This window comes from Carlito syrichta, unplaced genomic scaffold, assembly GCF_000164805.1.
Source record: "Carlito syrichta isolate Samal-C Ts95f unplaced genomic scaffold, Tarsius_syrichta-2.0.1 Scaffold91564, whole genome shotgun sequence".
NCBI classification, from domain to species: domain Eukaryota; kingdom Metazoa; phylum Chordata; class Mammalia; order Primates; family Tarsiidae; genus Carlito; species Carlito syrichta.
Genome location: NW_007035660.1, coordinates 9,644 through 35,197, shown reverse-complemented (window position 1 = coordinate 35,197; position 25,554 = coordinate 9,644). Strand labels below are relative to the sequence as shown.

Below are 25,554 nucleotides of genomic sequence, written 5' to 3'. Positions count from 1 at the left end.
GGAAAGAAGGGAAGGCAAAATTATTTGCTCAGTCTAACCATCTTTATCCAATCTCCCTTCTTAACTGGCATTTTTCAATTCTGTTCAGTGGTTGGCCTAGGTCTGGGAGCTTAAACCTGTCTAAAACTGCTAGACATCAGTTATAATACTTGCGAGAGGTTGTATGCATTTAATTCAGTTATCTGCATTATGTGCCATAAGGGAAGTACAAGGAAAGTGCTATGAAGTTCAGTGTTCTCCTAGCTGAGTGAATGCATCTGAGTTGGACCTTGAAGAACAGGAAGAATTGGACATGTAGAGACATATGCATGAGTAGCGACTCACTACTTTGGCTTGAAACTCTGATTCATGACAGAACTTAGACACTTGAAATGATAAGGGAGAAATATTTCTGTCAGTTTTTTAAAAACAAACAAGCTGTATGTAAGCTGTAACAAGTAAAATACAGTAGGAAAAAATGTTCATAGATCTTTTCAAAAATCCCTAAACAGAAAAGCTATCAGAGATCATTTACTGCAAAATTAGAATCAAATGATATGTACATTTCCATTAGGGTGTGTGTGTGTGTGTGTGTGTGTGTGTGTGTGTGTGTGTGTGTGTGTGTGTGTGTAAACCATCTACATTAGCAAGTCACTTCTTAACTGGCATAATAATTTCTTATTACAAGAAAGTTTAATCCAACACCTGAGAAACTACTGATAAGGTACTTTTGGGGGAACTGTCCATTCTTTAGATGTTTTCTACAGAACTATTAAATAGATTCTCAACTGGCTTAATTGTGGCAGTGAGGAGTGGTCCTCTAGCAAGTCATTTCTGAATATATAATTTTATAAAACCATTCAATATTAAAAGATGACTTATTTACACTGGGAAAATCATAGCTGGGGAATTAGGGACAGAAATGATCAAGTCTACCTTACCCAAGAGGAATCACAAATGATGTAGCATGAATGTAAGAATTTTAATTTTATCCTAAGTGGACATGGATTTTTTTAAAAGGTTGAAGACAGTGCTTTAGGGGATGGTCCTGAGGCCTAAAGCCTCCTTAAGAAACTGCATTTTTTCTTTTTTTTGCTCAAAACTGACAATAAATATTATGGAAATCATAGCTTAATGCCAAAAAATAGTAAGTAAAACTCATCTGTTCTTTACTTTCTAAGAGCAGTTTGGTTTCTCTACCAACCTTTTTAAAATAATGACCTAAAATTTAAGAAAAAGAGTATTATGAATTTAGCTTTTATTCAAAATTAAATAAGCAAAAGCAAAAAATTTAAGAAACTTTTACAAATTACTTACATAAAAGAAAGTTAATAGAGACAGTTACAAGTTTGCAACACATAATTACAAAAGTCTCTAGGGCCGCATGAATATAAACCACGTCGCAGCATGGTGACCTAGTTGTGATATGAATAAGGCATAACTAACGTTTGCACCGAGACCAGAATTCGAAAACAAAACAAACTTTAAAAGCTTAGCTCTACATTAAACTTCTTCTCTTCTCCCAGATCCTTAATGGGTTTATACTATGTAATTTTTTAAAACACACACATCATGTCAAACCATAAATTACACAGATGGGCAGTTAATGTGAAAAGCCCCCTAAAATGTACAAATTAACTGGTACTGAATTGAGTTCTCCATTTACCTCTATATACAATTAAATGTAAACCATATTTTCACAGTTTTAAGTGTTTTATGAATAGATGCACAGTACCATGTCAGGTTGACGATTGTTCCTGAAAACTGGCTCTAGGTTCTGCATCCAATGCCTGGCGGCTACTGTGATGCAAATATTTACATAAATAAGAAACTGTGTCATAGTCAATGGTCAAGACAATTCAGCAAGAGCAGTATTTCCAATGGAGAAGGATACTCAATTCTCTATTTTACATACTTGTGCAAATGTAAGCATTAGGACAGATACATCTGAGGCAAATTCAATTTGAAAAACTTGTGTCGCTATGTTGTAAACTTGGGCAAGAAATGACCCTCAGCAAGTTCTGCTCTCTATGGCTTTTTTTTCTTTTAAAATTTTAAAGCCAGAGAAGATGCACACACACATTACCCACACACGCACACGCGCGCATACACATGCGCACACACACACGCCATAGACATACACAGAGTTCTTATTTCATTTTAGAATATGGTACATAGTGCAACTTCATCACAATGTAGAGGTTTAACACACATTCAGTGTGTGTTGTTCTGTGCAAGTTCTTAGTGGTCTAAATCCTAGTTGAAGGTATTCATTTGCAGAACCACATGATTCAGGAGGTTGAAGAAAAAAAAAGTTTCATTACATTTCTGAAACCAGCACTGGATGTGCAAAGGCAGCGGACAATCTGGCCATCAACACAGCCAGATTGGGGTAACTGTACAGGAACATCCAAGCAGTTAGTTACTTAGATTGGTCTCTAGAAAAATAGGTCAGTATATGCTGTATCTTTGTCAACCGTTCTTTCAAAGACTTCATTGACAAAACTGACAGCTGGTAGCGGGGATCTACAGGAAGAACTGCTAGAAGCCACCAACACCACGCAGGTCCATTAGGAGTTGCCTAAAAATAATGAACAATTTATAGTATTAATAAGACAAGTACAATGACAGTAACAAACCACCAAAAAGCTACTATTTATTGAGTACTTTACTATGCACCGGGTCCTTTTACAAATATCCTTAGTGATCATGTAGGTATAAAATGGGGATACTGAAGCTCAGAAACATAATGCCAATTGTACAAGATCTCTCAGCTCATATGTGGCAGAGCCGAGTTCAAAATCAAGACCTGGCTCCATAGCCAACACTCAGGCTTTTCTCTCTACGGCTCTGCCTTAGAGCAAAGTTCCTCAACCTCAGGCTGCTGACATTTTGAGCCAGATGCCTTTGTTGTACGAGGCCGTCCTATGCATTACAGCACATCCAGCAGCATCTCTGACCTCTATCCACTCAATGCCAATAGCACCACCCCAGCTGTGGCAGCCAAGCATGTCTCTAGATAATACCAAATGTCCAGTGGGGCAACACTGCCCCTAGCTGATAATAAAATGTCTTAACATGTATCTTTGAAGCACTAAGAAAAGTTCAATATTTAAAATTTCTTCAAAATATTGTGGAACCCTAGGAAAGATATTTTTAAAAGATATTTTTTAAATGGCCAGGTATGATGGCTCACACCTATAATCCCAGTACTTTGAGAGGCCAAGGAGGGAGGACAGCTTGAGGCCAGGAGTTTGAGACTAGCCTGGGCAACACAGTGAAGCCCTCATCTCTACAAAAATAAAACTAGTTCAGTGTGGTGGCATATGCCTGTAGTGCCAGCCACTTGGGAAGCTGAGGCAGAAGGACTGCTTGAGCCCAGGAGTCTGAGGCAGCAGTGAGCTTATGACTGCACCACTGTACTCCAGCCTGGGTAACAAAGTGAGACCCTTTCTCGAGGGAGGGAGGGAAGGAGAAGACTCTACTTCCACTTCTAGTTTTGTTTGTAAAATAAACAGATCTCCAACAAAGAAGTTCCTCTGATGTTGTAAGAGCTGACTACTGGCTGTTGGAATGACTAGGAATTTACACACAAGGATTTGTATCACTTTTACTGCGCACTTATTTGCATTTCCTTGCACCTGAAACATGAAGTTTCAGAATGACAAAAGGAGCTGTGACATCAGTGTTGACCTCTGTAAGCTTCCTCTAGAATCAAATGAAACTTCTGTATTTGTGTATTGTCTTGTTTTCAGCTCAGCATCATTACCACTGCTTCTGCTTCCAGAGACATCAGAAACTACATTTCCCAGAGTCCTGCCCTCAACACGGTTCCAGGTTAGACTTGGCCGGCAAGAGGCACTCTTGTGAGATTGGAAGTTGGAAGCAAAGAAGTCATTATTCCCTGAAGGTTGTTGCAAAGTGTGGGCAGCAGCATTCCAGAGAATTCCTGAGAACCACCTGCTTCACTGATACAGACTGGGATACCGCTGGGGCTTGCTGAGATTCCTAAGAAGTACAGCAGCTTCCTTACAAGTGCCTGAGAAGCACACTGTTTGCCATTCCAGGTGGAGATCAGTGGAGGCAGAGTCCCTGACTTCTGTAGGTGACATCCCTGACCCTCCCAAAGTGCTCCCAACTACTGCACAACTCTACCTTCTACATTAAACCCTTCCTGGGACATGCAGAGTGGCTGGTTTTCCTTTCCTAACCAAATCCCAACTCACTCAACTCAACATCAGCAGTGGTGGAAGCCAAGGTAATAAAGGGCAAAGGTGGTGATGGTGATGGGAAACTAATGTGGAACTTTTCTATAAGTTGTTTTTTATCATTTAAAATGTCTTACTCAGCCGGGCTCGGTGGCTCGGCCTGTAATCCTGTGCCTTTGGGAGGCTGAGGTGAGTGGATTGCCTGAACCCGCAGGTTCGAGACCTGCCTGGGCAACTTGGCGAGACCCCATCTCTACAATAAATCAAAAAAATCAGCCAGGCATGGTAGCGTGCACCTGTAATTCCAGCTACTCGGAAGGCTGAGGCAGAAGGATCGCCGGAGCCCAGCGGGTCGAGGCTGCGGTGGCTGGGAGCGGCCACCGCACTCCAGTCTGGTGATGGAGTGAGACTCCAACGCAAAAAATAAACAATAAAAAATAATAAAATGTCTTACTCAAACTTATTCCTATCAAAGTCTATTTTTATGATGTTAAATCAGCTTCAGGAAGGCAGGAGAAAACAAACGTGGCAACTGATGAAGTGTGGGGAGAATGAGTACTCAGTTTGGAGGCGGCCTGATGTTGAAATTTCTAGTTCAGGTGAAGGGTTCAACTAGGATTCAGACAGGCTTAGAGTAACCTTAGGAAAAACTGGAATGTGAGGCAGGGTGCATCATGGTGGGATCTATTATCTCTCCATCTTCATGTCTTTATTTACAGTCATTTCATTATAGAACTTACCATCTTCTGACCTTAAACATCTTATTCAATTCATAATGCTTATGCCTGTCGGGTGAGGTGGCTCATGCCTATAATCCCAGCACTTTGGGAGGCCGAGGTGAAAGGACTGCCAGAGCCCATGGATTCAAGACCCGCCTGGGCAACTTGGTGAGACCTCATCTCTACAATAAATCAAAAAATTAGCCAGGCATGGTGGTGCATGTCTATAGTTCCAACTGCCTGGAAGGCGGAAACAGAAGAATCACCTAAGCCCAGCAGATCGAAGTTGCGGTGGCTGTCAACATGCTACTGTACTTCAGCCTGGGTAACAGAGTGAGACTCCAACTCAAAAAATAAAAAAAGCTTATGCCTAAAAGTTAGTGCTTTGATGAGTCTACAATCAGATTTTCCATATTAGGACCTTCTTTTTGTCTCTTTCAGTGCCTCCTGCACAAATTTGCTGGCACAGAAAGTGCCTGATAACACATTCATTAGACGAAGCTTAATGTAAACCCTAAGTGATGAGCAAGACCATAACAGCTCCATGAGGAGTGAAGTATTAAACATGAAGAAACAAAAATGCACTGAAGTGGGCAGGGGGTAAAATGCTGGGGATAAGGAGAGGCAAGAAAATTTTTTTCACTGTATGGAGGTAAGTCTCTCCACTGTCAAGGAATAACAGCAATAGCTGATGGGCTCGAAGACACAGATGTCTCCTAGACACAGCCTCTAGATGGTAACATCCATGTTTCATGCCTTATCCCTCCTTCTAGACAATCTTCAGTTGAGAACTTGCTTCCTCTCTGGCACTGTCTCCTATAGGCATTTCAGCTGACCCTATTTCCAGCCTCTACCTATATAAAATGCAATGGTTATCATGGCTCTAGAAAACACGGCCATGAGTCTAAAGACTGGGGTCAGAGAAAATGTGCAAAAATGTGCAAAGTGAAACTTCTGGCAGCAGTCTAAAAGCCATCATACCTGAAGGTTTTCCTCCCTTTCGGGCATCGATCCAAAGTGCTGAAGAATTTGGCTTCGAAATCTGTCTCTTAAATTTTGAAACCAGCTGCAGGCTTGAGAGTACACCAAATCATGAAGTTCTCTGAGATTCTTAATCTCATCTTCATTTTCCACCTAGAAATACAACAGTCAGTAAGACTTCTGTGTCAAATCCCCCATCCATATACCAACCCTATACAAGTACAAAAAAGCATCAGAAAACTAGGGAGGGGGAAACCTATTTCAGTGCTAAGCTATCAGAGTATAATTCTTATGCTACAATATATCTTTCTGCGCATACAGGGCTAACTGGTCAGGCTAAAGAAAGACAACAAGGCTTGACCCCCACCTAACCTTGTTGACTTAGTGCAATACTGCAGAATCTACTAAAATCCCCTGAGTGGGAAGAAGAAGACTGAGAATGAGTTATGGATCAAACATCTATACAAATTTGGAATGGAATTCTTTTGGTCTTTATGAATCAATGGGTTTTTAAAGCAGTGGAACAAAGTGGAAGACAATGACTACAACAGAAGAAAAGATGGGGGGGTTTCGGGGTAGAGGTGACATGACAGACAGTAACAGGAGTCCAGGCATAATTACATCCTTTACTAGGGAACTGGATCAAAGCACAAAAACAAAAAGACACAACAAATAATCGAACATATAAAGCCAGCAGGTTAAAAGACAGAGAATCAATGATCCAATGATAACTTCACTGTAAAGGCCTAGAGCTATGGCTAACTCCACAACCCCTGCGTTTACCCTTTAGACTACAGAATCCACAAACTGCAAATGCAAAATTAAATGCATCAGTCTTCCAGTCTGAGATCCAGAAGAGAAGTCCCATTGTACACAGGTGGGAAGAACTCAATTTAATGCATCCATCTTATATTGGTTTCTTTAATGCACACTTAAACCCCACTGGCAACATGCCAGGTAGTGCTCTATTTCATATATATTAACTCATCTGAACAAACACCAGGCCTGACTCAGATTCTCATACTTTAAGGATGACTAAAACAAAAACAACAAAGGAATTCTGAAACATTTTGAATATACAAGTAGGAGTACAGCACATAAGAGACAAAAAAAAAAACAACTTTTACTTTTGAAAGACTGGAAATGAAAATTGAAACTAAGGTTCAAAGAACATCTGCTTTTTGCACAACAATGTGAATGAACTTAATACCACTGAACTGTGCACTTATAAATGGCTAAAATGGGGTAAATTCTGTTATTCAGATTTTACCACAATAAAAATAATTTTTTTAAAAAGGCAGAGGAGTCATACAACTGTAGAATTCTAGACTTGGAATGATCACACAAGCTTCAGTCTCCTCTTCACATACATGGGACTTGACAGGAGCAAGAAATAAGTTTGTGACTTATTAAATCATTGTTTTAAAAGCATCTGCTTTGTAACCTTAAAAAATTCAAGAAAACAAACCATGGGATCCAGTAAACAAGGAATGCTAAGAAGTGTAAGAGTCTGAGATGGAAAATGAAAAGCTGGCCAAAAAGCAGGTAGAAATTTGAAAAGCAAGCTTCTAAAGTTAGCAAATAACTTATAATTTGTTATAGTATTACTTGTTATAAATTATTTATTGTCATAATATAACAGAACTTAAACTTTTATTAAAAGTCGCAGAAAATAGAATTACTACAATGCAAAAAAAAATTTGGGAATAGAAAGCAAATTTCAGAAGTTTTTCCAGAATGGACAGGAAAATCATTCTACAGATAAGGAAATTAGAAGGAAAAATTCCTAACACCACAAAGACACAGAGGACTCAATTTTCTAAACATCAAATCCATAATGCTTTCAATGTACTATTCTATTATCTATGTTTATATTTGTAAGTATATATAGTCATAGATGTGCAGCCCCATACTTAAGAGATTTTGCCATCAAATCCAATATATGAAGACGTAAATTTATAGACAACTTAAATAGGGTTGCTAGTCTTACAATGCCTTTAGCAAATGATTCCATTAACCAAGCATGCCTAACACACAGACTGTACTGAGCATCTCAAAATTTCAGTTCACACAATACCTTTGCCCACTGCACAAAGCTATGTTACCCCATATAATTTGGGGTTTTTTTTTAGTTGAAGTCTCACTCTGTCGCCTAGGCTGGAGTGCAGTGGCACAATCACAGCTACTGTAGCCTCGGCCTGCTGAACTCAGGTGACCCTTCCACCTCAGCCTTCCAAGTAGTTAAACTACAAGCACAGGCCACTGTATCTGGCTAATTTTTTTTTAAATTTATCGTAGAGACAAGGTCTCTCCAAGTTGCCCAGGCTCGTCTTGAACTCCTGGGCTTAGGCAATCCCCTTGCCTACACCTCCCAAAGTGCTGGCATTACAGGCATGAGTTACCGCACCCAGCTCCATAGAATTTTTATAATATAGGACAGGCAATATCAGTCTAATCAAGTTTATCAGCAGACTATGATGGCAATGATAAGGCTCAGAACCTGGAATCAGAGAATTGAGTTTAAATCATGTTTGTTACCCCATCTACATGATCTTTGGCAAAGGAGTTACTGAATCATACTTTCCTCATCTGCTAAGTATAGAGTTATGAAAACTCAATGAGTTAACATATATGAAGATACCTAATGCCAACATTTAATAAATGTTGACTGAAATGAAGGGCCTTAGATCAATGAACTAGTGATGGTATAAGATTTATGTTTTTATAATGCTTTTCCGAAAGAAAATACCTTCAATTTGTTATATACAGCATCACAAGTCACTTTACTGGTTCCTAAACACATTGCAGTTGGAAAATTAGGTATTGCAAACATCAAAAGGGGCTCATTTACTCTATCCAAAAAAGATATCACAATAACCCTACGCAGGTTGCCCTAATATGCATACTGGCAGTGCTTTATCTATGCTGCCTTAGAGCTTTAACCAGCATCCAACTCTATTTATTTTAACTTGGGCACAGGAACAATCTTAATCTAGGCACAGAATAGTTCTTTATAGGATTCTGTGTGTTTACCTTCACAACAAATTTCAATCTGCTGATTGTATCACCTTGGACTACTAATACATTCAATAAAACTGGGAATAAAGTTGAACCTTTCAAAATCTGGATGGGTTGGAAGTTCATTTTAGTCAACCACTCTTGTGAAGTACCTACTATATGTATACATACACATTCTAGACACTATGCTGTTCATTAAGCCTGTAGAAATGAAGAGGATTAAGGTTCTAGTCTTCCCAAATTCTCTTAGAATGACAATGATTAGAAGCAAGATAAGAGCAAGGTAACTTGGAGCTCATTCTTGTAAGTAGCACTGATGAGTGTCTCTGATAGGAAGAACTGTTCATATGCCTAGAAAAAAAAAAATCACCCTGTATATCTGGAACACAGTCTACCAAAGTGTGCTGGAAAATAAAACTTTTAAATACCTTCACATCTTCCAGATATTCGATGTCTGCAGTGCAATATCCATCTTTCATTCCTCTGTTTAAAACCCGAAACCGCTTTCCTCCAACTGTATCAACCACAGACCTTCCATCAGGCAAGAAATGTACATTTCTAATTTGTAACATACAACCATAATCTGCAAAACTTAAAGAAAACTCCAGTTAGTAACAAAGTTCAATCACAAGCATGCAAGACCTCACCTATCTTCAAAGTTCCAATACAAGTACAAATATTTAAGTTAAAAAAAAAAAAAAGCATACCTGCTCTGTGCATCACTGACACACATCCCAAACTGTTTGGTTCCAGTTTGTATACTTCTTCGAATCATCAGTCTGTATCTTGGCTCAAATACATGAAGAGGGCAAGGCACAGTGGGATAGGCCATAGTGCAAACAAATATTGGAACATTCTTGGTCAAGCTGAAGGAGAGAATATTTATTATAGATCAAAACACAAAAAATGAGTAAAGTTAGTAACAGTAATAAATTAATGTAAAAAAGAAATTCGTTCTAAATAAGGTGATTTTTACTCTTGGCAAGAAGAACCAGCACCCCTTTCTTTAACCTCACACTGATGCACTATGAATACTAAAAACCTGTTTGTGATCCTCTTACTCATATGAGTAAGAGTGAATCTTGAAACACCAGGTTATCACACAGAGCTAAGTATCTTTATGAATCAAAAGAGAATTGTAACTGGCATTTTATATTAAAAATCTGTTTTAAACATCTGTAACACTTAACAGTTAATCTTTTATCCATAAAACACTCAGTTATTCTTAGATGACAATAAGAAAAAAACGAGTTCCCACAACAGATGAAATGCAAATAATTAAAAATTCCTAGGCATGAAAATATGTTCAAACTCATGATAAAAAAAAATAACCTGACATTTTTTTCCAGATAATTAAAATGACAGAACATTTTTCATTGCCAGATTAGTAGAAAGTAACAGAAGGATAACATCCATGCTCAGTTCTGTCAAGGGCATGGGAACAGCTGGCAGCGTGTGGGGCAGTGTGGAACAACAGTCCTGCTAAAGAACGATGTGGCTGTCGATATCTGAAACCTCGTGTTTTTGATAGGAAATGTTCCTGTCCTTGGAACCTACAGGCTCACTTTTAGAAATGATTCTACAAGTACTACAGGAATGTTCGCCACAGCACCAGGGGTAGCAGCGTAGAAGCCTCAAGAGGAGACTAGAAGATAAACTATGGTAAATCCATACAATGGGACACTCTGTGATGTGTGTGGCACTGACTTAGAAAAAATGCTTATATTCACAACAAGAGGAGGTTATAGAATAAGATGAATAACATCATCCCATCTTTGCTTAAAATATAATTACACACACTGGACTTGGCATGGTGGCTCATGCTTATAATTCTAGCACTTTGGGAGGCTGAGGCAAGAGGACTATGTGAGCTGAGGAGCTCGAGACCAGCCTGGGCAAAATGGCAAACCTCATCTCTACAAAAATTAAAAAATTAGCCGGGTGTAGTGGCATGCATCTGTAGTCCCGGCTACTTGGATGGCCCATGCAAAAGGATCACCTGAGCCCACAGGTCAAGTCTGCAGTAGCCATAATTGTGCCACTGCACTCCAGCCTAGGCAACAGAGACTTTGACTCAAAAAACCATAAAATATGTGTGTGTGTGTATTAAAGTCTGGAAGGATATATGCCAAAATGCCAATCACGGTTACCTCTCGGTTGCAGATCACAGCTTTATTTTTAATGCTTATTTATATTTTTCAGTTTTTCTTCAAAATGACCATAAATTACTTATACAAACATAATATTTTAAAAAAACTTGTTTAAATATGTGTTTTAAAATAGCCCCATCAGGAAGCAGCAAGATTCCCTGAAGCTTCCCTCTCCAACACTCAGCTCTCTGCATGTTGCTACCTCATTTGCATACACCACTCTTCTGTGGGCCATGTGGTGGAATCACTGTTTAAGATTTCAAAAGTACAGTTGTAGCTTTCTTAAATCTAAATGCTTCAGTGTTGATCAAAAAGGTTCATAATCCTTATATCATAATATTTTATATCACAAAATCACACAATAAAATGTCAATTCTGTGGGAAGACGAATCAATATTTATTTCTGTAAAGAAAAGACTGGAAATCTTTCTTCTATTGAAGGCCACGGACCCACTGAAGACACTTGAGAAGCACTTATTGTAAAAGAAGAGTCTACAGGCACAATTTCTGTTAGAAAGTGAGAAATATAAAATGTTCAATTTACATTTTGAACAAAAATGGAAACAAAGGTTGTTAAACAGAAACAGCATATAAAAATTACAATTTTTAAAATTTAACGTGGTCAGTTAAAAGAAAGTGAAAGAAACAGAGTTAAGAAATTAAAAACCTGTAAATGAAATTTAAAGAGACCCAAGTAATGGCCAAAGAGGAGAAGACATTATGGGAAATAAAAGGAAAGATGTCCAGGAAAGCAAAGTCAGGCCCAGCCCAGCCAGCTCCAGCCAGGCCCTGTGCTCTTCCGATAGTGGTGGTATGGGCTACTCAATCCCAGAGTTACCTCTGGGTTCTCTGCCTTCCTGATAACTCACTTCTTTTCCTGGTCAGTACCTTGATTAAATGACGATGTAGCCCCTAAGACACCCCTTCCAATTTCAGTCTCAGGTCTCAAAGTTTGGAAAGTCTCCTTCCAAACCTCTAGTTGACTAAGAATCCCCGGCTGAGTAAGGCCACTTTTCCTCAACCTGCCCTATGCACAAGACACAGGAGAGTTGTCATTAACATCAATGTCACTGCTACCAGCACCACCTCTCTATTCCCCATTCCACTGCCTGATGTCACTGTGGGAAATTCCTCCCCCACCTAACATACTGCTTAAGCCTCAAGAGCTGAGTCCATAATTCCTACAGAATGTCTGGATGCTACCAAATGAACTTTTAAAGAACTCTGTCTGTTGAGGACAGGGGAAACTGAAAATTTTGTTTAAAAAAATGCCTTTGACTAGACTGAGTTAAAGACAGGATCCAGCTTGCTGTGAGAAGGTTTCTCTTTACTATTTTAAAGGGCAGTAGTTCATAATTTAACTTTTATGAGAAGAAACTTACTGTGAGAGTTCAGCAGTTTCTTCATCATATATTTTTTTTCTCTCAGACAGTTCATCAGGCAGATACTTCACTATTAATTCTTCCAACAGCTGTGTGACACAGTACCTCCTATCTGCTAGATACTAAAAGACAATATTATTTTACATTCCAGTAGTTGTTTTCCTACAGTATAAAACAGGCAACACAGTTTAACTGATATATTAACGCCTTTATTACAAATGTATACAGTCAATTCCAAATTAATTTAATTAGTGAGGTGGAGCATTACAATGGCTGATGCTACACAAGTGAGCTGTCTGAGGTTTTGCTCAAGGGCATTAAAGATACATGGCTGCAATGTGAACCCAGCCCTGTGCAGAACCGCCTGCCATGATCACAGAGCCTGTCTCAGCAGCAGTCGGCCCTGCCCTGTCATCTCCCGCAACCAATGCCAACTTCCGTCTGACAGCTCATGGGTACTAAGCAGTCATTTTAACTGAGATACAAAAAGAAGATAAGGAATTAAGAAAATGATGCATTTGCTCTGTTTAGGAAGAGTAAAACTATTCTCTGTTTTGTTCCCAGTTACAGAGGAAAAATCTCCAGATAAATTTTCCTTCAGATTTTAATTCCGTTATCACTGATGATCATTCAGACCCTTCTCAAGGTACTGCTTTTCTTAGCGGATCCATCCATTCCAACTCTATATAAAATGGTACATTTGTACTACTCTCTAAATACTTTGTACTTTCCTCATGAGTTTTTGTGTCATTCTCTTTTCCAAATGATAAAAGTCTTCTTTCTCACTCCTGCCTATGAAAATCTATCTAGTCTTCAAGGCTGACTCCAGTTTTACTTTTTTCATAAAGTCTTCCTTAATTATTTTTCTGTCTCCCAAGAACCCACTATTTTACTGTTTTTACCACATAAAAGGCACTATTATACTGTAGTAAGTGTATATGGATACACTAAATTTTTGTAATTTAACTAAAAATTGCTTGGGACCAGGGACAATCAAAGTGTATGCACAAAACTTTGTACAAAGAAAATGCCCCATACATATTTACTTAATAGAAGTAGTGAGGAAAAACTCTTGGGAGACAATCACAAGACAGAGAGAAGTCACTCTTTAATCTGTAGTGTCAGCAAAAACAAGGATTTTGTCCTTATCCAATAAAGAATCGATTAGGAAATGTGAGAGGGTGGAAAATTTGTTCTAGTCATGTTTTTCAAACTTTAGCATGAATCTAGCCTTGCTAAAATATAGACTGCTGAGCCCCACTCCAGAGTTTCTGATTTAGTGGATCTGAAGTGAAGTCTGAGAACTTGTATTTCCAACAAATTCTCGTAACAGATACTGCTGGTCAGGGAAATATACTTTGAGAACCACTGGACTATATAGCCTGGGCAGAGGTTCCCTTAAGTAGGTAATAAATACACAGATAAGGTTAGAGCTTATCACAAAATTAATCAAATTATAGGCATTATAAAAGCAATCCTATTATCACTTTCTGTTGAGTTAATAAAGATGTTTACAAATTTAACAGTCATGTAACATTTGGGGAACTACAACCTCTCTTACATTACTGATAGGAATCTAAACCTGTGTAACATTTCTGGGGGTAAGGAAATCTGGCAATTGGTTTTAAGAGCTTCACAAATATATGGGCTTTGATCCAGTAATTCACCTCCCAGGAATTTAACCTAAGGAAATAGTCAAAGATGTATATAATCATTAATTTAAAATGATGTTGACCAAAGCATTGTACATAAAAAGAGAGAACAAAACAACTTTTATACCCAATAATAAGGAAATGTTAAACCATTGGCCTATTATGCTGCTATAAAAATCATTTCTTTAAAATATATTTAAACAGAAAAATAAGCACAATAAATGACAAGTAGGAAAAAATGTAAAACTGTAGCACAAACCAATATTATTTTTTAAATTACATATTATATATTTCTAGATTTTACAAATTATATTATACAGGGTGTCTCCAAAGATGGACACAGAATAAACATTTTTAACCAGTGTGTTAGAAATATTTTCAAATAATATGCTTAATTTTTTAAAACTCCAGACATTTTTTAAGATTAAATGTTTCTAAATTAAAGCAATGGATCTAACAGTCTGAAAAAAGAAGCATAACGAACTAGAGAGTATCTAATAAGTCTGGAAAAACAGCATGTTTAGAATCCTTCACTAACATTGAGCATATTAATTAAAAATGTAACTAACAAACTCTTTAAAAATAAGTTTATCTTATGTTTCCCATCTTTGTGAACATTCTGTATATGGGTTTGTCTTACATAACAGCTTGTTATACATGTAAGACACATATCAAATATAATACACATATGCTATTATGATATCTCTATTGAGCTGTTTTCTATATAAGGAATAACTCTATCTATAAAAATTTTATTAATTTTTTATTCATATGTGGAAGACACTTTTTTTCTTTGAATAATTCTGTCAATCACCAGAGACAGAATCACTCTCCCTGATCGATGCTACTTACAACTGCCTCTGGGAATCAGAGATTTTAGCCTCACCTTTCTGCGTCACTCTAGCATGGTGGAGAGGGTGCAGTCCTCTCGTCAGTTACAGAAGATTACCACTGAGATCTGACAACATTCCCATGACAGCTTATTAGAAATGATCACGAACTCTACAAGAAGGAGTGCAGGAAGTTGTACCTCCCCTCTTCTTTCCAGTTGACACTTTTCTAGAGCTGCACTGTCCAAGGTGATAGCCACTAGTCAAATGTGCCTACTTAAACATAAGTTAAACAAAATTTAAAGTACAGTTCCTCAGTCACACTAACATTCAAAGGCTTAGTAGCCATGCCTGGTTAGTGGCTACCACATCAGACAGAAAAGATATAAAATATTTCCATCAATGTAGAAAATTCTATTGGAGAGAGTTGTTCTAGATGTTAGGGGAGCTGGAATAGACCTCAAATTTGGCTTATTATTGAGGCTGAGAAGCAAGGCAGTAGGATTTCCCCAATACTGTCATCATGAAAACTGAACCTATCCCTGACCAGGTCACTAGCTGTACCTCCTTTTGTTAAAAAAAAAAAAAAAAAAAAAAAAAGAAAGAAAGAAAAAAATTGAGTGCAAGAGGCTTGCCCTCTGGGTCCTATTTTCTTTCCCCTACTCTCTTCAGTTTCACTTTTCTCCAATATTAGCATATGAGTAATAAACATTATTCTTTTTAGTCACTCAGGACATATAATGTAATTCATTCTGAACACGATAATCACCATTTCTATGGCTGAACAGAAATCAAACCATGTTGCCAAACTTAAGGCCAATTAACAGACACATATACAAATATTTACCTCTTTTAAACTTTCTTTGCAAAGAGGACAATATGGCGCATGATCTAAACAACGCTCAAGACAATTCTTACAGAACGAATGTCCACAAGGGGTTGTCACTGGCTCAAAAAACAACCTGAAATCAACAAAACTACATGTTAAGTTTTCACATTAATCAACCCATTGGAAAAGCTTGTACTAATGGAACCATAACACTAACCTGTTTCTAGAGGCAGACCCGTAACACTAACCTCTTTCTAGAGGCAGAAGGAGGGCCCAGTGGGCATGAAAGGAGGGCGAGGGTAAAGATAGGCAAACTATGTCCTCCTGAATGTTTTAAAAGTTCTCCATTAACAGAGGTCCCCTGCCAAGGGCCCAGAGCTATCCTGACTAATGCAACAGCCACTGGACAGCTGTGGCTACTAAGTCCTTGAAATGTGACTAGTCTAAACTGATGTGCAGTGAATGTAAAATACACAGCATATTTCAAAGACTTCATTAAAAATAACAAAATATATCAGTAATAATTATTACCTTTTGTATTGCCTTTAGAGTCCCATTTTACTATCAACTTAAAAATGTTTCTTTATAATAGGTTTATAAAAGTCTTACTATATAAAATCCATAAAAATAATCTAATTAAAATATTACAGTTGAATCCTAAAGAAACATTGTGCTTAATACTTAAAAAATGCAGGAAAAAACTAATTTTATTTACTGTACAATTATTTTCTGAAACATTCTGAATTTCCTAGAAATATTGTTAGATTTGGGAGTACTTTAGAAATTGTTTAGTGTAATCCCCTCTCTTCACAGAAGAAGAAACCAAGGCTCAGAATTAAGAGACTTACTCAGGAATATAGTTACTACCAGCTTAGTATGGCCAACACCAGGCCTTCTGACTCTTCATGAGTCCTTTGAATCTACCATAATTGACATGAGTAAGGAATATTCTTTCAAAACATTCAGACTTTTAGAATTATAAGCATTCTGCATAATAGAAGTCCTTATCCTTATGTTATTTTGAAAATATTTTATGATTAACATGCATTAAAAAGACAGAATAATATACATAAAGCACAAAATTAGAATTCTTACCCAAATCTAAGGCCATGGATATGTCAAAGTTTCATAATAGCATCTGTAACTTTCATAGTACTTTATAATTTCAGATTATTTTTATACTTAAGTCATTTGATTCTTACAACATTGAGATATAGGCTACATGGATACTGACCCCACTTTCTAAACCAGGAGACCTAAAGTTCAGAGATCCACTCATTGGCCCAAGGTGTAGAAGGTAAACACAGGACTAAATGCAAGTCTTTTGATTTTTAATGCAAGTCCAGCAATTTGTTATTTTACACTGTTTATTATTACCTTTATCTACACTGTGTTTTATTTAAAATAACATAAAATATTCATCTTCTATAAAGTTTTATACGCGTACCTCATGCAAAGAGAGCACTCAAAGTCTGAGGCATCTATTAATTCTTCTGGAATATCGCCATAAGCTAATGAAAACATACAGACTTCATTCGGAGTTTCTATTAAAACAAAGAAACAGGGTTTTCTTCTTTAGACAAAAATTTAAAGGCTATTCTACACAAAAAATTTATTTTATATTAGAGTATAGTGAAATTTTTACCTCCTTGTTTTTTAAGCTTATTTCTTCCATCTTCATTCACAATCACATCCTGTTCTAAAAGGGACAACTTTCTTTTTAGCAGAACACCTTTTTCCTGAACAGACAGTAAAGGTTCTGAGGACACTCTTTTTAAACAATCCTCTCGGGTAGGCATTTCTGTTGAATTTATAGACTGTGCTGACTGAGCACGGTTTAAGCTTCCTTTGACATGCTCTGATGTGATCTCTGGTATTTCTTCATTCTACAAAAATACAATAAACACAGATAACCATATTTCTTTTTATCTTTTATTCCTCTTATCAAGAATTAAACTGAAGTGAAATTTCAATGCCTTACAATGCTCATTTCAATGTTCATTTAACATCACAACTTTGAATTCCAAAACTGTAACAAGCAAATTATTTTTGCCAGTACAATCAGCCCTCCATATCCATGGATTATGCATATGTGGACTCAACCAACTGGGCATAGAAAATATATGCGAAAAAAAAAGGTCTGAAAATGTAGGCCTTTTTTGTCATTATTCCCTAAACAATACAGTATAAACACCATCTACATAGCATTTACATTGTATTAGGTAATATAAGTAATTTCGAGATTATTTAAGTATATGCAAAAATGTGAATAGGTTATATGCAAAGACTATGCCATTTTATATAAGGGACTTGAGCATTTATGAATTTTGGTATCTGTGAGAGGTTCTGGAACCTATCCCTCAAAGATAGGAGGGACAACTGTACTAGCCCTAGACATTAATGTGACTTATGTTATAATAAGGTTTAAACCTTATTATAAAGCTATAATATCGTTGTTCTTACCCTGAAATCAAAATAAATACAATGCTCTACATATTCTAAACACTAAAAGTTGCCTAACATTCACGTGACTTAAAATTGTGATTAATAAGCAAATACTTTACATAAAAGGTTTTAGTGTAAAATAAAAGGCTACAGACAAAATTTTATTAAGATAACTAAACAGTTTAAAAGTACTTAAAAAGGTTCTAGTGCTTGAAACTAGGAAAGTGAAGAACTTAACTTGTAAAGAAACAGATATGCTAAACCCATGATCATCCATTACCTGCTTTGGGCTAAGCTCACTGGGAGACGGAGACTCTTCCATTACTGAAGGAAAACCAAAAGGCTTGTTTTTAGTACATGGTAATGAACTCCAAGAAGGTTCCTTCAGGCCTTCTTTTAAGTTTTCAGGTGATAATAAATCACATAAAATCTGTAAGAGAAATATTAAAAGTAACAGAAAATACAAAATATTTGGTTAAGAATAATTTAATATAAATTTACTTAAGAAACTTTTGGAATGTTTGTACCAGACATTATTTTTAGTGAGCAGGAAAGAAACAAGCTAAGCAATACTGTAAGTTTATAAAGTTTTGCAAAACCAAAGTGTACCTCATGGGGTCAAATCACCTCAAAAAAATGATTCAAAATTTTGAAATGAAGGCATGGGAGTGGTAAGACTCAGGTAAAGGCTGACTTTCTAAAATAAGGATTATAAAAAGAAAATATCTTAAAAGGAGTATAAAATGTCTGTCTCTGAATCTCAGTGAACCCTATCCTATCAAAATAGTTGATGTTCACCCCAATGCATATTTTAAGGTTGAACTTAGAGTATTCATGTGAATTAAAAAACTTGGACCTCTAAATACAAAACTAAAAAACTCCCTTTATTTACATTGAATTTAACTTCTCTCTGAACAACTAACCTGTGTGGGCAGTCACTCTACTGCCCAGAACTTGGTTGGGCATACCAGATGGCAGTTCCCTGTAACAGTAGGGAGTTAAAGAGGGAGACAGTTGGAAAATAAAATTTCTGGGTGCTTATACCAGGAATACACCTAAAACTATCACAGAAACAGGGTAGGTTAAGACAGAGTAGAAACCTGGCTAGAAGAAAATAAGGGATTCTGATTTTTTTTTTAGTTGTCCAGTAAGCTGTATTTTTAAGAACAGCAAGGCATTTCTTAAAGTCCAAATTTGGAGGTCTTGTTTTTCAGCTATACTATCTCTTAAACAGATAAAATTCATTATTTGGAAATATACACAATGTAAATAAAAGCAATACCCCGTTTAATAAACAAACATTTAAAAATCTGTATATACTTTCACATTTCCTCGGATTTAAAAAAAATGTGTTAACACACACCTACCCTACAATCCAGCAACTCCACTCCTAAGTATTTGCCAAAGAGATGTGAAAACATATCCACAAAATGACTTGTACAAGAACGTTCATAGTAGCTTTAAGCATAATAGTTTTAAAAAACTGGAAACTATTCAAATGAAAATCACTACTAGCTAAATACCACAAGCCATGGTATGCTCATATAATGAAATATTTAATGAACAATAAACACAAAAGGAAAAAATGACTGGATGTATTGTAAATATTATGTCAATCAAAAAAGCCAGACATGAAGGAGTACACACTAATTCCATTCCTACAAAGTTCTAGAATGGGCAACGCTACTCTATGGTGATAGAAATCTGAACGGTAGCTGCTTCTAAGAGTAGGGATGGAGGATTTACTCGAAAGGAGATGAAGAAACTTTGTAGTCTAGAAGTTTCCTAGGATGATGGAAATAGTCTCTATTTTTTCACTGGGGTGCTATTACACGAGCTTATATATTTCTCAAAATTCACTGAACTGCAAAATTCATGCATTTTATTATATGTCAATTATAATACAAGAAATATATTAGATAAAAACAAAGTTTTAAAGCATCATTTGTTTTGCATTCACCCGACCATATTTACCAGCAAACAAGTGTTTCCAGAAATATAAGGATGTCAGGCAGCACCGAAAATATAAATACACAGGCTCTAAAATGTTTGCAGACTCACCAGGGAGATAACACAAACAAATATGGAAAAGCCAGAAAACAAATAATAGTGAAAAATTTTATGTTAAGTCAGTGGGTTAGAATGTATATGCAAACAAACTCATAGAGGATTTACCAACGCTACCTGGATTCTGAAGGGAGTTGAGATCTGAGAAAAATTTCAAAGTTCTCATACTTTATGGCACATAAGTATCTCCAGGGATGCTTGTTAAACCAGTGCCCCAATTTCAGAGATTTTGATCCCAAAGACCTGCAGTCAGTGGGATTCAGTAATCTTTATGTTTAGCATGAACCCAAAGTGATTCTGACAAAAAAAAAATCACACTCTAAGAAACACTACAGCTGTGATAAATAATGTGGCATATTTAGAGGATACTGAGGAGAGCATCATGAGTGGAATCCTGACTTTGTACTAAGTATTAGATTTTCTCCAAGAATTTTTTCAAAGACCTGACTCTTTCCAGATACTCTGTGAATAAGTCTGGCAAGAGCTGAAGGCTATTTTATTTCATGCTGACATGTCAAAGACTCTCAGGACTTCTGAAGAAACCTGTCTAACTTGGTTTAACCCAATGTTTCCAAAACACATTTGATAAGAGAGCTCTTTTCCTTACCTCTTCCCCTACCTTTTAAATTTAATACCAACTTACATACCATAAACAGAATGAACTTTGGAAAATGACACATAGAGTATTGAGAAAAATACGGCAAAACAAATGGACTGGGGCAACACTACAGGAAATCACAGGAACTAAGCACAGGTGAGACCTGAAGTAACTGGCAAAACGCAGGTAAGATTCCTGAGCAGGAACTTCAGGATACCACTGATCAATTAAGAACCATCAGTCTGGCTTGGATTGAACAAAACTATTAAAAAGATAAAGTGGCCAGGTTCGGTGGCTCAGACTGTAATCCCAGCACTTTCAGAGCCGAGGGGAGTGGATTGCCTGAGCCCACGGGCTCAAGACCAGCCTAGGCAACTTGGTGAGACCTCATCTCTACAACAAATCAAAAATTAGCCTAGCGTGGTATTGCATGCTTATAGTTCTGGCTACTTGAAAGGCTGAGGTGGAAGCATTGCCAGAGCCCAGCAGGTTGATGCTGGGGTGGCTGTGAGCAGGTCATTGCACTCCAGCCTTGGTGACAGAGCGAGAATGCAACTCAAAAAAAAAAAAAAAAAAAGAGTAAAGAAAACCAAATTAACTAAACAAAAAAAATTACACTGAAATAACTGTGAATGAAAAGTTTTATTTCACTAAGAACCCAAAACACTAAGTATATAAACCTGAAAACCACTTGTTAAATTGCTCCTAAGTTATAATTTCTTAAATTCTTATTCTAACTTTGTATTAGCATTTTTGGAAAAGAGGTCTATGCCTCAGACCTGCCTTGAATTACTGTAGTTGGTAAACTGATTACCTTTTCTACTTGTAGCTTTGCAGGGGCAAAATCTTCATCAAGGGTTAAGCACTGAAGAAAGAGTTGTAAGGCATCACCTAAAAAACCAGCATCGTGGAGCACTTTTCCCTTCCTGAAGTAGACCTTCAATAAAAGCACATAAATAAAACCTTTATAATATATAATTATTTTTAAAAAATCATTATCAAGAAAAACAAATCAGTCTGCTCAGAAATGTTGATTCTGAAACTCTGAATGACTGAGGTCCCAACGTTTTAAAGGCATATCTACACACCACACTGGAGAAACACTAACAGGGGAACTGGGAACCAGACAATGACCTAACCAGAGTTCCACAGCAAGTCAGAGCTAGGTAAGGCCAGAAATAACACATTTCCTCACTTTTAAGAAAGTACTGCTTTAAATATTATTGATTTAATGATAGCTGTTTTATGGAAAAGGGAATAATATGTAAAATTATGCTGACTTTTAAGATGCATCAAGATTAAAGAAACATTAAAATGTGAAAAAACATGCATCTTAGAATCAGGGCAATAAGGTAAATGTCTTAGAAGTTATTAGGAATGTATGTTTGTCTATATTTCCTAAGAAAGTACTTACTTGTAGACATGACACTTTTTATAAATTCTCTTTTTTTTTGAGTTGGAGTCTCACTCTGTCGCCCAGACTGGAGTGCAGTGGCCGCTTCCGGCCACCGCAGCCTCGACCTGCTGGGCACTGGCGATCCTTCCGCCTCAGCCTTCCAAGTAGCCGGAATTACAGGCATGCGCTACCATGCCCGGCTGATTTTTTGATTTATTGTAGAGATGAGGTCTCGCTGCCCAGGTGGGTCTCGAACCCACGGGCTCAGGCAATCCACTCACCTCAGCCTCCCAAAGGCACGGGATTACAGGCTGAACCACCGAGCCCGGCTATAAATTCTTATTGTCTTTTTCTCCTTCATGATATGAGTTCAGCTAGCTCTATGACAAAAACTGGAACCCTACTAATAATCATTGATAAACCAGACTTCAATTTGTGGGACAGTCCACCAACAAAGGTCAATTGGTAAACTTTAAATGTGCCCTGCTTACATGATTAGAATGAAAGAGGTTTTACAAGTCATAAAACTATTACTATTAAATAACATCAGAGAAGCCGAAAGAATGTTCTAGTCAAAGTTTTTACCTACCTTTTCAATGGCTGAAGAAAAGCACATTTCTAATTACATCACTTCAGTGATAAGTCCAGACAGTTCTTTTCTTTTCAACAGTTTAAAATCTATCCATGCCACCCACTGCTCTCTTATTCTTAATATATATCTGCTTTGTACTAACCAGTCATGCCATCATAGGACTTTGCATCATTTCTGCAATTAATTTATAATTTTTAAAGCACCCTTATTATACTGTCCTCAAAGGCACCATTTCTAATAGAGGGGAAAAGTCATATAAAAAAGTAACTTCTATCTTAAAGAACATGTATGAGAGATGAGCTGATCTGTTTTGGTAATCTGATAAAAAGGAAAATTAAAAAACTGATTATATCTTATATGCATTTCTCAAGTCTTTTTTAAAGCCATATGGGCAAGGCAGCCTTCTTTGCCCCATCTTCTGTATTAAATCACTGCCTCATCACTTAGTTGCTACTGTAGTGTCTCGAACAAACAACTTTCCAGTTTCAAAGACCACTAAAAAATCTCCTTCAATGAAGTTCAGTTTGGATCCATTTCTACAATATGGTAAATTGTATTTCTTTGTGGAAATTTTGTTTAATAATGCGTGTTTTTTTCTGTGCCATTAATTGTTTGTTTCTTATTCATGAAACAAAACTTTCTTAAAATTAAAAAAAAATTGTCAGATGATACTCATCCACTAAAAATACTGAACCTATATTTTTAGGATGCTATGTATTTTATTTAGAGTCAACCATCCATTTTGTTAAAACTTGTAACTGTGACTGAATGCATATTCCCTACAGTTGAAATTTTAAAACTTATGCAAATATAAAACAGTCATTTTACCTCAGGCCAATCTGGAAGTTGGAAGAGAACTGCATTTAAATCTTCAATGGCTGCTTTATACTCTTGGAGACCAGCATATGATTCTGCTCTATAAATTTTTAGAATCAAGTCACTGGGCTCTGAAATAAATATTTTATAAGGACATGATTATTTTTAAAAGATTATATAATCCACAAAATATTATCATACTAGATTAAGAAATGACTCATTGATTCCAGAGTCAGAATCACCAAACTAAAGTTTATGAAGCAAGGCGAGCACAGATGCAACCCACTTTACATGCTGAGTCTTTTCTACACAATCTATCAAATAACTGTAAGCAGATCATTTTAGTAGAAGAAATGACTGTTTTAGAAATACCAGAAATATTTTTATAATATGAATAATCATCCTCAAGAAAACCAATTTTTTAATAAAAAGGTAATCTATAAAGATTTTAAAGACATGTTTTTGATATTTAGATTTACCTTTGTATAGCAAATCTTATTTTTATACACTAATTTCTAAATCCTCATTTATAAAAACGACCATATAAACAGCTATTGCAAGGGACTCTCCACAGTCACCAGGGACTGATGAAGGATCAATCTTATAAGAATATACAGTGGTCTAGACTCTGCAGGAAATGGGTTGATAAGAATCATTCAAAAATCTCAATTCTTGCCATCAGCAAGAATGGTATTGGCCCAATTCAAAATATATTTAATCTCAAATACTCTGGAGAAAAAAGACTCCATGTTAATTTCACTATCACCTACATCCGTACTCTGAAACCAAATTACTATTCCTAGGCATTCAGAATTTCAGACACTTAGCTGTTCACTTATATTACTGTAACCAATTACTACATTTATATGGATTCTAAAACTGAAGTCTACGCAATAAACTAATTTTCCATGTATCTACAGATAATGTTAGCATGACTCTTTTAAGGTTATTTGTCTTTGAAGTCTTCAAAAACATAAAATAAGACATTCACTGTGAAAAGGGTATAAAGACTTTAATGCATCTAAATAAAATGTAATAAAATTCATTCATTACGCCTTGGTTTACTCTAGTTTGTAAACGACTGCTTTTCTACAGATAACTCTTATCTGGACAATTAAATTAGGCCTCTTTCAGGTGCTGGTGCCTGAAAACTGGAATTCATTGTTCCCACAAATTTTGTATCAATAAGAATGTTTAAAGAAGAATGAAATTTGTACTTCATAAAAATAGTTTCATTTCTTTGAGATGTCTAGAATATTGTCTTGTGTTTCTTAAAGCAGTATCACTGAAAATCATTATCTCTGAACAAAAATGCACAGAAATTAGAAGTAATTGTGATTAATCAATCAAGAATTAAAAGTTCCTTACAAAAAAGATACCTGCGCACATGTTTACTGCAGCACTATTCACAACAGCAAAAAGATGGAACCAACCATGCTGCCCATCGAAAGTGGAATGGATTAAAAAAAAGTGGTACATATACATGATAGATTATGCAGCTATAAAGAAGGACAAAACTATGAACTTCACAGCAACTTGGATGGAGTTAGAGTCCATTATACTCAGTGATCTTTCACAGAAACAAACAACTAAGCACCACATGTTCTCACTTATAAGTGGACCCTGAACATGTATCTTAATATTACATGAAAGAGATCGGCAGTAGCTGTCACTACTGGGGGAGGGAGGAGCTCATAATACTAATAAGGATACTGGATCCCAAATCAGGTGCAGCAAGAATCAAAGAGAGGCCCAAACCTCACCTGTACAATGACCACTTATGTACCTAACCCTGAATTGTACCCCACATCTTTAAAATAAAAAATAAAAATCAAGAGTTCCTAGCACAATGCTAAACCCTGTAGGTGTTAGAAAATGTTTTACATTATTCC

The 25,554-nt window shown here is 36.5% G+C and overlaps 1 protein-coding gene across 2 annotated transcripts; it reads right to left on the bottom strand.

Annotated features, from left to right (window-relative positions):
- Positions 1 to 1,206: 1,206 nt before the first annotated feature.
- On the bottom strand, positions 1,207 to 23,795 carry LOC103261942 (LON peptidase N-terminal domain and RING finger protein 1). Of its 2 annotated transcripts, none has more exons than XM_021713047.1 (11): positions 23,675 to 23,795; positions 21,673 to 21,795; positions 18,474 to 18,623; positions 17,394 to 17,634; positions 17,196 to 17,292; positions 15,767 to 15,881; positions 12,438 to 12,559; positions 9,613 to 9,771; positions 9,334 to 9,496; positions 5,888 to 6,040; positions 1,207 to 2,560 (listed from the first exon to the last, which is right to left on the bottom strand). In XM_021713047.1, exons 3-11 carry the CDS (start codon positions 18,513 to 18,515, stop codon positions 2,402 to 2,404), a joined length of 1,251 nt encoding a protein of 416 aa, XP_021568722.1. In that variant the 5' UTR covers positions 18,516 to 18,623; positions 21,673 to 21,795; positions 23,675 to 23,795; the 3' UTR covers positions 1,207 to 2,401. The 2 variants fall into 2 exon arrangements, with proteins under 2 accessions (XP_021568722.1, XP_021568724.1); XM_021713049.1 differs by having other exon boundaries at positions 17,196 to 17,259.
- Positions 23,796 to 25,554: the final 1,759 nt, after the last annotated feature.